The sequence below is a fragment of the Nesoenas mayeri genome (assembly GCF_963082525.1).
Source record: "Nesoenas mayeri genome assembly, chromosome: 2".
In the NCBI taxonomy this organism is placed as follows: domain Eukaryota; kingdom Metazoa; phylum Chordata; class Aves; order Columbiformes; family Columbidae; genus Nesoenas; species Nesoenas mayeri.
Window position 1 is genome coordinate 6,074,632 of NC_137543.1, and position 14,753 is coordinate 6,089,384.

The 14,753-nt window shown below is 40.3% G+C and overlaps 1 protein-coding gene across 1 annotated transcript in view; it reads left to right on the forward strand.

Moving 5' to 3' along the window:
- TRAPPC9 (trafficking protein particle complex subunit 9) overlaps positions 1-14,753 on the forward strand; it is a gene marked incomplete at both ends in the record, with an annotated part of 507,143 nt that overhangs the window by 87,612 nt on the left and 404,778 nt on the right. The window contains one exon of the mRNA XM_080339501.1: positions 4,902-5,026. Within this exon, the coding sequence (XP_080195627.1) occupies positions 4,902-5,026 (125 nt within the window). The remainder of the gene's footprint in view (positions 1-4,901; positions 5,027-14,753) is intronic.

A 14,753-nucleotide genomic window follows, 5' to 3' on the forward strand; every position in this document is an offset into this window, starting at 1 on the left:
CCTTGGGGTCTCGTGTTTAATGGTCTTAAAGATGCAACTCCATCTACTCTTGTGTTATTCCCCTCTATGTTGCAGCAGACAGCAAGTTTCTACGATTCTTCTTACTTTCACCAGAATACGAGCCTATTTTCTAGGAAGGTAAAAACCCAACATATTCTAGTTTGGGAAACATACTCTCCTATCTTGAGTTGTGGTTTTTTTTCCTCTTTTGTTCTGTACTTTAAGACAATTACTGTATTCTTAGGAGAGGTTGTCTACCAAGAGGCTTTTTGTTCTGAAATTTCTGTCAAGTGGACAAAACAAACAAATGGGCTGAGGGGGCATTTAGTTTGCACATTTGTTGTGTACTTTCTAAAAGTTATTATTTCCTACTGTTAAAATACTCATGTAAGAAAGAAGTTTCTATAATGTTATTGCATTTTTTAATATGTGGTGGTTAACCTTGACTAAGGGCCAAATGCCTCCTTGCCCTGTCCCCTAGACTTTTGCTCACTCCCCATCTCTAACAGGACCGAGGGAGAAAATAGGATGAGAAAACTCATGGGTCAAGATAAAGACAGGGAGATCACTCATCAGTTACTATCAGGGCAAAACAGCCTTGGCTTGGGGAAAATGGCGTGGTTTAGAATGAGAGGAAAGGGCCTCAAGTTGCGCCAGGGAAGGTTCAGATTAGATATTAGGAATCATGGAAAGGGTTGTGAAGCACTGAACGGGCTGCCCAGGGCAGTGGTGGAGTCACCGTCCCTGGAGGGCTTTAAAAGATGCATGATTGAGGTTCTGAGCAACATGGGTTAGTGCCAGTGGTGGGTTAATGGTTGTACTTGATGATCTTGAGGGTTTCTTCCAACAAAAGTGATTTTGTGATTCTATAAGTATTCTGCAGAGAAGAAGCAGTTCAACTTAAAATCTTACACTGTTATACATGTTAAGTGACATCGAAGTTGCACCAGGGGAGGTTTAGATTGGATATTAGGAAAAAAATTCTTCCTAGAAAGGGTTGTTGGGCATTGGAACAGGCTGTCCAGGGCAGTGGTGGAGTCACCATCCCTGGAGGGGTTGAAAAAGCATTTAAATGAGGTTCTTAGGGACATGGTTTAGTGCCAGAGTTAGGTTAAGTTACGGTTGGACTCGATCTTATGGGTCTCTTCCAACCAAAATGATTATATGATTCTATGATCATATTGCCAGTTACCTGTAGACTGTCTTGGAACACTTATTTCCACTGTGTCCTGGCATGAGTGATAAGGTTATTTAAGGGTTTCCTGGCTACAGAGTTTACACGGGAGCTGTGCTGCACCTGTTGGAAAGTGTCTATACTTTTGTCACCTGGATCAGGCCAACAATTGTCGTAGAACATGGCATTACAATTAGATCGGGACGGTAGATGTCCTGTGCCACCTCTTTCTTCAGTCCTTAGTCACCACGTTGAAAATCTCCACCTTTAACTCCCTTAGTAAACTTTCCCTTATTCAAATATGAAATTTGGTGGGATTGCACAAGTAGCCCATGGAGTTAAATTGCCTATTTACTTAACATTGAAGAGGAGAGAGCAAACGCTGGTAAGAGATTTTGCTCTGTTGTGACAGCAGCGAGTGCGATGTTGGAAAGGCAAGATGTGTTCTTGTGGTTACCATGGAAAAAGTATTGGTCATGTGCTGTTGCCATGGAAATATTCAGTGTGGCTTCTAGAAATTAGGAAGATTTCTGGACAGAGTAAAAAGACAATTGTCCTTTTTATAGTGAAAGGCTACTCAAGCTGTTTCACAGTATGGATTGACAAAAGAAAACGGTGAGGGATCGATCCTCTTCAAATCTCTAAACTTCAGGAGAGAAAATAAAATGTGTGAAGTCTTAAAAAACATAAATATCAAGTAATAGAAAACTTCATCGATGCTCTAAATTTGTCAATTCACTGTTTTCTTCTGCCGTCATGAAGTTCTGCAGGGCTTTTAACAGGACGTGTTTCCCCATTCTTTAATGGTTATGTTTTAATGTTGAATGAATTTCAGAGGAGCTGGACAATGTCGAAGCACCTTTGCTGTCTGGTCAAAGAACAGAAAAGCTAAATAATTGTAAAAAATTGCTAGCAGCAGAATGTTATATATTTTTTTGTTGTTCTCTGGCAGTCAAGTCCCCTTGCATGAAGTTGTGAAGGGGTGAGTTATTGGAGATATAACACAGTGTGTGGTGCCGGACTCTGTTCTGTGCCATGTTTGAAGGCAGATAAAACATTAGTTGTGTGTCCATTATGTTATTTTAGGTGTTATCTATTCCTTTCTCAAAAGAAAACTTGTTTCCTTCCATCAAATGGCAAATCTGACTAATGCCGTGCAATTTTTCATGCTCGGTTCTTCTCATGGTTTTCTTTTCAATGTTACGCACCAGTGTCCACTTTTGTTGTAAATATAGAACTGGTGAAAATCATTCATCGGTTTTAAAAAATATATATATTTTTCCTTAGATAAAACTTTACATTTTCATTCAAAAAGAGCTGATTCCAAAGCCTGCACTCAAATCTATTCATGATGCATTTTGTTCACAAGCTGTCTTCAACTTTTTAGTGTATTATTGCCCCAAATCTTAGGCCAATAATTATGTTTTCTTTAATATCAGTTGGCTTCTAAGAGATGCAAAGAGCTCGTCTAGGGATGGTTTGATACTCTGTCTTCTCTTATGCACGTTATAAGTACCTATTAGCCCATACAAAATCATTTCACACTCTCATCTCTCTTCATTTTGCTTTGTCTTCATGGACTGGATTAGTGCATGATTTAATGTAGTTATATTATTAAATAAAAAGCTTCCTTAATTTTAGTGGAATATTAAGGTTATCGACATTTTAGGAAGCAGATGATGTTGATGATGGTTAGCCATGGAAATGTTAATTTCTTGGGAAATAGTGATCTGTCTTTTCACTTTTTGTTGTTGTTGGTTTTCCATATGAAAAAAGTTAATTAGAAATTAAAAACTTCAAGCCTCCTGAATCAGCATCTTCACGTCTGATGTTTGTTATGGTGTTTTATCTTTAAGACTCGACTAAGGTGCATTTTAAAACTAGTTAGTGAAGGAAACTGGAAGTAATATGGGAATATGCCCTTTGTTTTCTTATTTGGATACCTGTGAATTTAGAATATGATGGAGCAAAATCATTTCATGCTCCATCATATTCTTCTGTTTTCTTATTTTTTTCAATCTTTTGAGGAGTTCATCCTCAACAGGTTCAGATTTTAGTTTATCCTTGGAACTGGAATATGATATTAGCAAATATAATTTGATAGAAATCTCCCAGAAGGAGATATGTTTATGGTTTTGTGTAATAATTTGGCGTTTCCCATATTTTTAGATATATGTGTCTACTGCAATATGCAAGATTTTGCTCGTATTTAATTGGGGTTTATGGGTTGCAGGTCCTTCGCTCATCATAAAGCAGCAAACGCAGGAACACCCAGATGAGGTTACACAGGAAGGCGTCCAGGCGGATTGGAATGTCTGCACAGAAGGAGACTCCACAACCCCCCTGGGCAGCCTGGGCCAGGCTCTGCCACCCTCACCAGGAACAAATTTCTTCTCCTATTTAAGTGGAACCTCCTGTGTTCCAGTTTGAACCCATTGCCCCTTGTCCTATCATTGGTTGTCACCGAGAAGAGCCTGGCTCCATCCTCCTGACACTCACCCTTTATATATCTGTAACCATGAATGAGGTCACCCCTCAGTGTCGTCTTGTCCAGCTCCAGAGCCCCAGCTCCCTCAGCCTTTCCTCACACGGGAGATGCTCCACTCCCTTCAGCATCTTGGTTGCCCTGCGCTGGACTCTCTCCAGCAGTTCCCTGTCCTGCTGGAACTGAGGGGCCACAACTGGACACAAGATTCCAGGTGTGGTCTCCCCAGGGCAGAGCAGAGGGGCAGGAGAACCTCTCTGACCTACTGACCACCCCCCTTCTCATTCACCCCAGGTACCATTGGCCTTCCTGGCCACAAGGGCCCAGTGCTGGCTCATGGTCACCCTGCTGTCCCCAGGACCCCCAGGTCCCTTTCCCCTACACTGCTCTCTAATAGGTCGTTCCCCAACTTACACTGGAACCTGGGGTTGTTCTGCCCAGATTCAAGACTCTACACTTGCCCTTGTTACATTTCATTCAATGTTTCCCTGCCCAGCTCTCCATCCTGTCCAGGTCTCTGATGGCAGCACAGCCTCTGGCATGTCAGCCACTCCTCCCTTCAAGTTATTTTAGCTTGTCAGTAATAAAAGATCCTCCTAAGTTTTCATATTGTCTTTTATTGCTGTACTATACACCAGCACAGACTGGTAGTAAATACCAAAGTGAGGACATTCCTCTAAGAATATGCATTTCTGATGAGATTTTCATGGCTATTACAATGTAAACTTGGTGTGCATTCTGCCGTTGTTATGCATGTGAAATATTTTATGTATTATTCGATGAGTAGATGGTACAAAACATGACTTCTCCATTTTCTGTTCTTTTCTACAATATACGCTTGAAAAACGAATCTTGAGGCCTCATATTAGAAATTAAAGTTACTAAGCAGTCGCTGTCATGGAAAACCACTAACTTTTATCCTTGTTCTTTTTTAATATTGTAAATATTATGACTAATTTTATATTACTAACTCTGCCATCTCTGGTGTGATATTTCAAATGCAGGTACCTTCCTTTTTCTGTGACCTTCGCTGAGTTTTTCGGTGTATTCCTATTTGAGTACTTCTGGCTGATAGGGAAAAATAGAGCAAACTAATCCTCACCTTTTCTTTTGCCTTTCTGTATAAAATGTTCATATTTCTTTTTGCGTCTTTGCTCTCCCTTTGATAATACAGATATGGATTTGTTGGAATAAAGCAGAATTTTAGAGAAGCAAAAGTAATTCCGCTTATTCTATTTCTAGATGGAATCAGCGTTACTGGACTGCCGCTCTCCAGCCCCTTTCGGCAGGTTGTCAAACCGAGAGTAGAGACCAAACCTGTTAATCCACAAGAAAGCAGCAAAGTCGGTGATTTCAGTCACGTGAAGGTAAGTAAGTGACATCCAGATAAGTAAAAGATGCGATTTTCATTGTGTCTTATGGTTTGTTGTGCAATTCAAAAAATAAAGGTGTCTTTGTCTCGTAAGTATTTCCCGTTGGGTTTTTTGGTTTTAGAACAGCTTGGTGTGCTGCGATTGGGTTGTTATAGTAGAACAAACAAGGAAAAAGGTGAAACAAGATGAGGAGAACAGTAGAAATTGTGAAGATTTGGTTTCCAGTATGGTATATTGCGGGAACTGTTGGTTCTTCACCTCACATTCCTTTCTTATCCTATTTACTCTGCAAGAAGGTGCTTCTGTGTAAAGTCTTGATTTTCTTGTATTAAAATACGTGGCAGGATTTGTTCCTTCTAAACATTTTGGGGTCAAGGCCTTATCTTCACACTTCCAGTAATAAGCTTTTTAGAAGCGTTCATATAAGTAACAAAATAGAGTAATTAAGAGAAGCAAAAGAAAAGCAAAAGGAGGAGAATGGAAGAATAGTTGTGTAGGTAGAAGCTGCACCGTGTTTATTGAGAGTCTTCCCTACTCTTTGATTTTCTGTTGAAGATCTTACCTATGGAAGACATAAACTTCTAGTATTGACCAGTCAAATAAGAACAGTTTCCCACTGGCCAGATTTCCAGGATCTATAATTTAAGATGACAATAAAATAATTGTCAAAAAATGTACTTGTAGCACTTCATTGGTCTCTTCCATAGCTTTGGTGAACATCGCGTGCCTTGCAGTATTTGCTACGTGTCCTGTGTGGATCCGTGATCTACATTAATTAGATTGTTGTACACGGCAATATTTGGCTCAGCAGGACTTTGGCTAAGAAGCAAACACAGGCTTTGCTTTTCTCATTTTACATGTGAATTTGCTTTCTTCCCAGTAATGTTATTTACAATTCTGTTTGATCAATTAACAGGTGAAGCTATTAATTCTTAAGTGTGCTTCTTTTGGCTCATTAGTACTGCTAATTCACGGTCATTTGATTCTATAGTGCAAAAAGAGTGATGACAGCGTATGAAAGATGATAAAAAATTAGTAAAGCCTTTCTTTGTATTTTATGACATAACAAGGTATTTCCCAATTACTCTTAAATATAAATAAACAGGATTGACGAAACAATTTGATATTTAAGTGGCTAAAATGTCCAGCATGAATGAAGTTTAGAACCTTGTGTGGAATGTCTGAGCTCTACGCATTAATGACTTAGAGAATTGAGGGGAATTTTATTTCAAAATTGGACTAAAAATCCAGAAATGCAGAATTTCTTTGCACCGAATACATGAAAAAGCCCCTTTTGATGCACTTTTTGCTTGTCAGCCCGTTGTCCTGGCAACCGAGAAGCTGCAGGTTCCCAGTGATCTATGTGATGGAATTAGGAGGATGTTGGGGAGCTGTAAAGCAAGAATTGTTTGTTTATTAAATAGTGTATAGTGAAATAGCCCAGTGGGAATGCACATGCTCAGTTCCATTGTTAGGCTTATGGAGTGGATTTTGATTTTAATTGATTGGGATTTTATGATGGAAGGACCTTGCAGGTGATCAAAACTGCGTTCAACAGAGAACACACGTCCCAGTAGCATCCAGGGATTCCTTGCTCATCCTTGTTGAGCCTGAGTTGTATGAGTGCTGTACAGCATGCTCAAAATTAACGATTTACTGTGTTAACATCTATTTAAACCAGGCTTAATCACTAACCTTGCAATTTTTGTCATGTTTAGAAAAGGTGATTTATAGAGGGGTGGAAATGAAAAACCAGGTGTTAAAACAGCCAGCAGGATAAAGCTCTGGAGGAAGTCTACAAAATTCTATTTCTAATTACTTAGATTATTATCATTCTAATCGTATATTTGCAGACGACATCCGTGACAGGAAAAATATGGCTTATATTTTCTGCTCTATGTGTAAGATTGCTCTATTGGAGATGAGGAGAGAGAAAACTGCAGTGAGGTATTGCCATCTGTAGGGTGATTTACCATTGTGGTTCATTCCATTTTAACAAATGTTCATTTCTATAACTTCTATTTCTATTTACCGTGTTAATATATAAATAAATATAATAAATAACCCATAAATAATCTCATCCCGGTTTGTCCCAGTTAAACTCCTATCAACCAGTCTCTCTGGATTAAAAATGCTTATGAAGTTCAGACCTATTTAGAATGTCTTAGGTGTATTTTTTAATTCAGCAGACTACCCACATAATTAATTATCTGTGGATATGGACGTACGGGGTTGGTATTGGGCAGACGACCAGTTTGCGTCCTCTCTACTTGGACAGTGCTCTTCAGGAGGAAGAAATCTGAGAACCACCAGTAGCTTCAAATCAAAGCCAGACAAATTCCAAATGAACTATCAGGAGTTATTGTAACTAATTGAGTCAATTAAGCATTGAAAGATGTAATTAGAATGTATTCTGATCCAGTTTTCTTGGCTGGGTTGTGAGGAATTTGATGTATTTCAGGGTTTGACTTGCTTGGTTTTAGACTAGGGATCTTTCAGAGCGCATGAATATATGTTTATTGTCAAATGCAAACGCTTCTGCTCGGTAAGAACTTTGTCTAAAACATAACAAACTGCGGTATATACATGAGAGTTGATCCAAGGTTCTCTATGAACTCGAGTCTCAAAATATTTGATATTTATTAATATTTTTGAGTGCCCTAGAGCCTCCTTAAAAGTTACTTCGGTTGCTCTCTGTTGCTGCAGAAGAATTCATTGGGTTTTATTGTCTGTGTCCCACACAGTGTCAATTAAGATGATTAGTGAGGTGGAGTGTGAACTGGCTGAAGGGAAGAAGCCAGAGAGTTGTGGTCAATGGGCAGAGCCCAGTTGAGGTCTGTATCCAGTGCAGTGCCTCAGGGGCAGTGCTGGGCCTGTGCTATTCAATATATTCATCAGGGATTTGGACGAGGGAACAGAGTGACTGTCAGCAAGTTTGCTGGTGACACCAAGCTGGGAGGAGTGGCTGACACGGCAGAGGCTGTGCTGCCATCAGAGACCTGGACAGGATGGAGAGCTGGGGGGGAAACATTGAAAGAAATAGAACAAGGGCAAGTGTAGAGTCTTGAATCTGGGCAGAACAACCCCAGGTTCCAGTGTAAGTTGGGGAACGACCTATTAGAGAGCAGTATAGGGGAAAGGGACCTGGGGGTTCTGGGGACAGCAGGGTGAGCATGAGCCAGCACTGGGCCCTTGTGGCCAGGAAGCCAATGGTACCTGGGGTGGGTTAGAAGGGGGTGGTCAGTAGGTCAGAGAGGTTCTCCTGCCCTTCTGCTCTGCCCTGGGGAGACCACACCTGGAATCTTGTGTCCAGTTGTGGCCCCTCAGTTCCAGCAGGACAGGGAACTGCTGGAGAGAGTCCAGCGCAGGGCAACAAAGATGCTGAAGGGAGTGGAGCATCTCCCGTGTGAGGAAAGGCTGAGGGAGCTGGGGCTCTGGAGCTGGACAAGAGGACACTGAGGGGTGACCTCATTCATGATTACAGATATATAAAGGGTGAGTGTCAGGAGGATGGAGCCAGGCTCTTCTCAGTGACAACCAATGATAGGACAAGGGGCAATGGGTACAAACTGGAACACAGGAGGTTCCACTTAAATAGGAGAAGCAACTTGTTCCTGGTGAGGGTGTCAGAGCCTGGCCCAGGCTGCCCAGGGAGGTTGTGGAGTCTCCTTCTGTGCAGACATTCCAACCCGCCTGGACACCTTCCTGTGTAACCTCATCTGGGTGTTCCTGCTCCATGGGGGGATTGCACTGGATGAGCTTTCCAGGTCCCTTCCAACCCCTGACATTCTGGGATTCTGGGATTTCTTGATTATATTTTAAGGTTTATCTTGTAACAGTCAATTTCCTTAAAATGGTTTGATAAGGACTAATGTAAGAAGCAGGTGTGGGTTTTAAGTTAGGAAACAAGATTGATCTTTAAAAATTGGTATGTGAGGTGAAAAAGCTGTTGTTTATTCTTGATTTAGGAATAGGTGTCTGTGAATATTCAGTAGCAGTTATTTTTCAATCCTGTATGCTGTGCGTAAGCTAGTCTTCAAATAAAGGTGATTTTTTTTGCAGACGAAAATTAATGTAAATCAATGGTTCTCTTGTTGCTGATTCTGAAACATCCTTGGTCAGATATTTAGGAGTCTTAATGCTTAAACCTTCCTTCCCTACGCGTTTGCCGTACAGTTTTTGTGCTTCAGCGTTGGATATTGCCAGTGTTGAACTTCTCTGCAACCCACATTTTCAATTTTGCTGTAGGCTTTCTTCCAATAAACCAGTCAGTGGCTTCTGGAAATGACTGGTATAATGATCTCATAAATTCAGTTTCAAAATTGCTTTATGACCTCATCATAAAGCTTGCTCGTAGCCTTAAGCTGAATAGAATATCACAGTGTAATATTATGTTCATATACTCTTTGCTCCTGTTCGCTGCTGAGTAGTTGTGGTAAGTGTGGCTAAAACCCTTGGTCATTGTGGGCCGCATCTGGACATTGCTGTGGTAATAATGGCACGTGAAATAGTCAAATTTAAATCTGAATCTGTTAGATTTTGAGTAACACTGCAGTCTGTTTCGATATTTAACTATTCTATATCTTAATGGAAAATCTGTGGAGAGAAACTTCAACAAATATCACAGTCTCTCAGCAAACAATGTGTTATTTGTAACCTGGTGAATTCTATACTGGTTTTCATGCTTAGAAGTGGTTTATTTGGCTTAGTCTGGTTCTTCTTAGCGATAGAAGAAACACACCCTTACTCCGTGCCACATATTATGGACTTGAGGCTTAGAGATGAGTCTGATCCATGGAAATTTGGTCCTTAAATTCACAGTGATTACCATCACTTAATGGTAATTTGTTGGTAGTTCCTTTTGGTCACAGGGTGAAGAGGAGAATTATTCATCAAGATATCTCATTTCAACAGAATGTCCATGGTTTCATTTGAATAAATCTGGGATTAAGTAACATTACATGACCCTAACTGGACAAAAGCCCAACTCAGACATTGAAATGGAGATGTCTTGTGGTTGGGGGAAGAAAACTCTGGAAACATATTGTTCTTTTTAAAAAATCTTAGTTTAAGATATTAAACATAGACATTGATTACTGGCCAGATTTCTGGCAGACTGAGGGCTGCTTATTAATTTATAAGGGCCTCATCTAATTTATTTGTTTTGAAATTTATATGTTCAGGAGAATTTGCCTCTGCAAACTCAATGGGAGCTGTAATTCTAGAGATTCAACCACAGCAAGTGGAGAGGTTTAAGTAATCTTGTTGAACTGCTCTGTTCCTGCACTATCAGTAAATGGTAGGAAATGTCAAAATATGGTATGTAGAGCTAATCTAATTTAATACACTATCTTTAGTGTATCTTTTCTGATTTAGCAATGTATTAAAATGAGACACAGGCCTTAATTGGATTTTTTCCATGCAGTTCTCAAGTTCTGCTCTTCTAGTATGATTCTATATTGTTAATCAAGATAAACTTTATGTTGTTGAAAGTTTAAGCTCTAACTTTTTACCTGTAAGCCTTAAATCCATTCTAAGTTGAAGCCGTTAAACAGAAAAATTCATTTTTAATTTAACTTTCGAACAATTCTGGATCCTGCTGATGTTAGTGGGGATATAGAATTTATAGAGCACAATGGAAATTTAGATTCCTTCTTTTTGGTTGGCTAAATGTGAATTTAGGAATGGAATCTTAGGCACAAACATACAATCCTATATGTCCTATGGTGGAATTCAATACTATGCATGGAAATTCTGTGTCCCCGAGTTCTTCAGTATTAAACACGTCAAGTCTTATGAAGACCAATAAAAAAGGAAGATACAAGTCTCTGTTTCCCTAATAACTTTCAAGCCTAGAAAAGAAAATAATCCCAAAGCTCTTTCTCTTCTCAAATTGATTATTATTAAAATATATATATACTTTTTAATAATTAATTGACATTTATGAGAGAACTCCCAGAAAGCCACTCACATTTCCTGCAGTCTGCTTAGATCGGAGCCATGAGCCAGATTAACCTTTGCCAGGTCAGTGAGCTGGTTTTTGTTGCTTTTCTGGACCAGAATTAGAGTTTCCCTTCAGATAAAGATGATAATAAAAATAGAGTTGTTCTGTACAAACGAGAGAGGGCTGGATTCTTGGTCATTAGTACATGCTTGGCAAAATTTGATTATGATCTGGCTTTAGACGAAAGCCTACAGTTTTTGAGTAGTCTGGGTCTAAATGCCCTAAACTATTCTTCTCTTACTAGTTAGGCATTGCTTAGATTCCTTTTAGTGGTTTTGGGCTCTATAAATAGTTGAGTATCCCGCACCGTTTCTGCTCACCAGCCCTCTTCTTCTCCTTCAAGTTGTTTCACCAAGAAACAAACACTCTGTTTTGCCCTAGAGATGATTGCACTTAGAACACAAAGAAAATATTTTCCTAAAGTTAATTTCTAGAGCTATTTGAAAAATAAATTTGCTACTCCTCTGGATTCGAATAAATTCAATTCATTCATCTCATCTAATATTTTACATTGGGTATTATTACTGCAGTAGCTGCAGTTTCAATTCAAAACGTTTTACAACGTGAAGTATTCCTATTTTTGTTGTTTTTATTTGACATGAAAGAAGCATTAAAATTTTTGTATTGTGTGGATAGAAAAAAATTTGATAGATTCACTGTGTGCCTGTCGTAGACACTGTTTTCTTCACACTTTTGTCATTGTCACTCAGTAAACAAGAGATGATAGTCTACTGATATCCAAACAAACGTCTCATCAAGGGTAGTTGCGGCAGGTACAATCTACGCTATGAACCACACTTCATCTTTCTCTCTCTCTTGTCTAAAGATGAATGAAGAAAAATTAAAGTTGACACCAACACAATAAACAGAGCTCGTGTGAACAGCAACAGATTCTGCAGTCATGAGAGCTGCTTTTCCCAAGGTGTCATCCCCGGCCATCGCTGGCCTCATTGCTCATCTGCCATAAAATCCCATTGCTATAGTTCGGAACGTGTTGGTATCTCTTGAGATGAACAACTTTGGGTAGTTTTTGATCAGCTTGCCAGACTACATTTGAGTCATTAATATAGTCACAGAATCACAGAATATCAGAGGTTGGAAGGGACCTGGAAAGCTCATCCAGTGCAATCCCCCCATGGAGCAGGAACACCCAGATGAGGTTACACAGGAAGGTGTCCAGGCGGGTTGGAATATCTGCACAGAAGGAGACTCCACAACCTCCCTGGGCAGCCTGGGCCAGGCTCTGCCACCCTCACCAGGAACAAGTTTCTTCTCCAATTTAAGTGGAACCTCCTGTGTTCCAGTTTGTACCCATTACCCCTTGTCCTGTCATTGGTTGTCACCGAGAAGAGCCTGGCTCCATCCTCCTGACACTCGCCCTTTATATATCTGTAACCATGAATGAGGTCACCCCTCAGTGTCCTCTTGTGCAGCTCCAGAGCCCCAGCTCCCTCAGCCTTTCCTCACCCGGGAGATGCTCCACTCCCTTCAGCATCTTTGTTGCCCTGCGCTGGACTCTCTCCAGCAGTTCTCTGTCCCCAGGTTCCAGTATAAATTGGGGAATGACCTATTAGAGAGCAGTGTAGGGGAAAGGGACCTGGGGGTCCTGGGGCCAGCAGAATGACCATGAGCCTGCACTGGGCCCTTGTGGCCAGTAAGGCCAATGGTACCTGGGGTGAATGAGAAGGGGGTGGTCAGTAGGTCAGAGAGGTTCTCCTGCCCCTCTGCTCTGCCCTGGGGAGACCACACCTGGAATATTGTGTCCAGTGAGTATCAAAGCAGAAGTCATTCTGATCTATCTGTTACCTGGGTTCAGAGTGTCCCACTGCTGCCACACCGGAGATATTCCAGACAAAAGAAGTTGCTCCTAAGCAGCTGTTGTAACTCAGAAGGTGACAACAGAGGAATTCATTTGGGGACGAGGATGCCCTGAAATCATTGTGAAATCCAGAAATTATCATAGAATAGTTTGGGTTGAAGGTAATTCAGTGCTCATCCAGTGCCACCCCTGCCATGAGCAGGGACATCTTCACCCAGATCAGGTTGCTTTGGGTTGTTTATCATGGTAATGCCCAAGAAGTTCTGTCTACAAAAGAAGAGCAGTAAGTGATTCATTTCTTAGTGACATTAAGATATGAAAGCAGAAAATCTTCATCTTGAAGTGGACATTTGTCAAAGAGCTGGGTAGAAAGCAAGGGAAAAAGTGTAGGGGAAGGTGACTGGGTCAAAGTAATGGAGACATATGTAGTAAAACATGGGCTTATGTGAAGACTGGCTGAGATGGAAACTTGAAGTGGGGAGAGGGTTGGACCAAACGTTTAGATTATGTTGGTGAACATCCAGTCAGCTTTGTAAGAAATTTTTAAGAATCATTAGAAATTGAGATATTTTTCTGAATGTTCTGCTTGCATTGGATGATACATTTCATAGGATCGTAGAATTGTTTCGGTTGGAAGAGCGCCTCAGGATCGTCAAGTCCAACCATTACGTAATTCTGGCACTAAACCATGTCCCTAAGAACCTCAGCTAAACACTTTTTAAACCCCTCCAGGGATGATGACTCCACCACTGCCCTGGGCAGCCTGTTCCAATGCTCGACAGCCCTTTCCATGAAGAAATCTTTCCTACTATCCAATCTAAACCTCCCCTGGTGCAACTTGAGGCCATTTCCTTACAACAGCTGCTCCAGAGGACAGAGATCACCCATAATCTAGAGCTCTCAGCATTTAAACTACGCACCATATGGTCAAATGACATAAATTCAGGATACCTCTGGATAGATACACTTCATTTTTGCTGCTGTGAGTTCATGTTTCATTTTATTAATTAGAACAGGCGAGGTACATCAGACATAGGGTCTAGACCAAAGACCACTGTGTATTTCAGGTACCTTATTTATTTGTTTCTCATTCATTGAGTGTTTTTACTGCTCTTGATGTTGATCCCGTGTTGCTCCACTAGTCTCATGATTGCTTCTCCAAGTGGAGAATGTCTCAGCACCAAGAATAAAGAGCACAGTTGATCAGCCCTCTTAAGACTTGCTCTAATTAACTCACAACAATTAACTGCCTTTATCAGTACTCAGCTTCCCTACTCATACTTTGGATTTTATCCAGTTTAAAATGTTTTTTCATCTCCTCTACAGGTGGATTTTGATTTATTTTTGATTTATTTTACATGCTTCTAAAATGGGAGTATCCCGTCCAGGTCTGAATCAGAAGCCCTGTAGCATATTTGGTGTCATGCTACAGTTCAGCTAATAAACCCTTACTTTCAACAGTGCTTATTTTTAGTGCTAAACGTCTTTGCCTACATGTCTTCCAGTTCTTAATTGACTCATGGTCAGTCATATCAAGTTCTGAACAGAGTGAGTTCAAGTATGTTAATGACAAAAGCTATAGGTAACATTTGAAAGATCTATTTTACCCCTAAGCATATAAAGTCTTACTCTGCAACACAAGAATTCTTCCCAAATGACGCACCTGAAAATGTGGAAGATACACACATTCTGTCGTAAGTAGTGACTCTTGCAAGCATTTGACATTTAGATTTCAATTATAATAGAAATTCTGGATGCTATATTAACTTTATGGCCAAATGTATTTCCACACTTCATCCTTACAAAGATTTGTGCGGTATTTTCATTTATGGGTATTGACAAACGTAGAATCTTGCTGTGCTCATTTTTTATAGACTTACGATGATAATTTCTAGCGT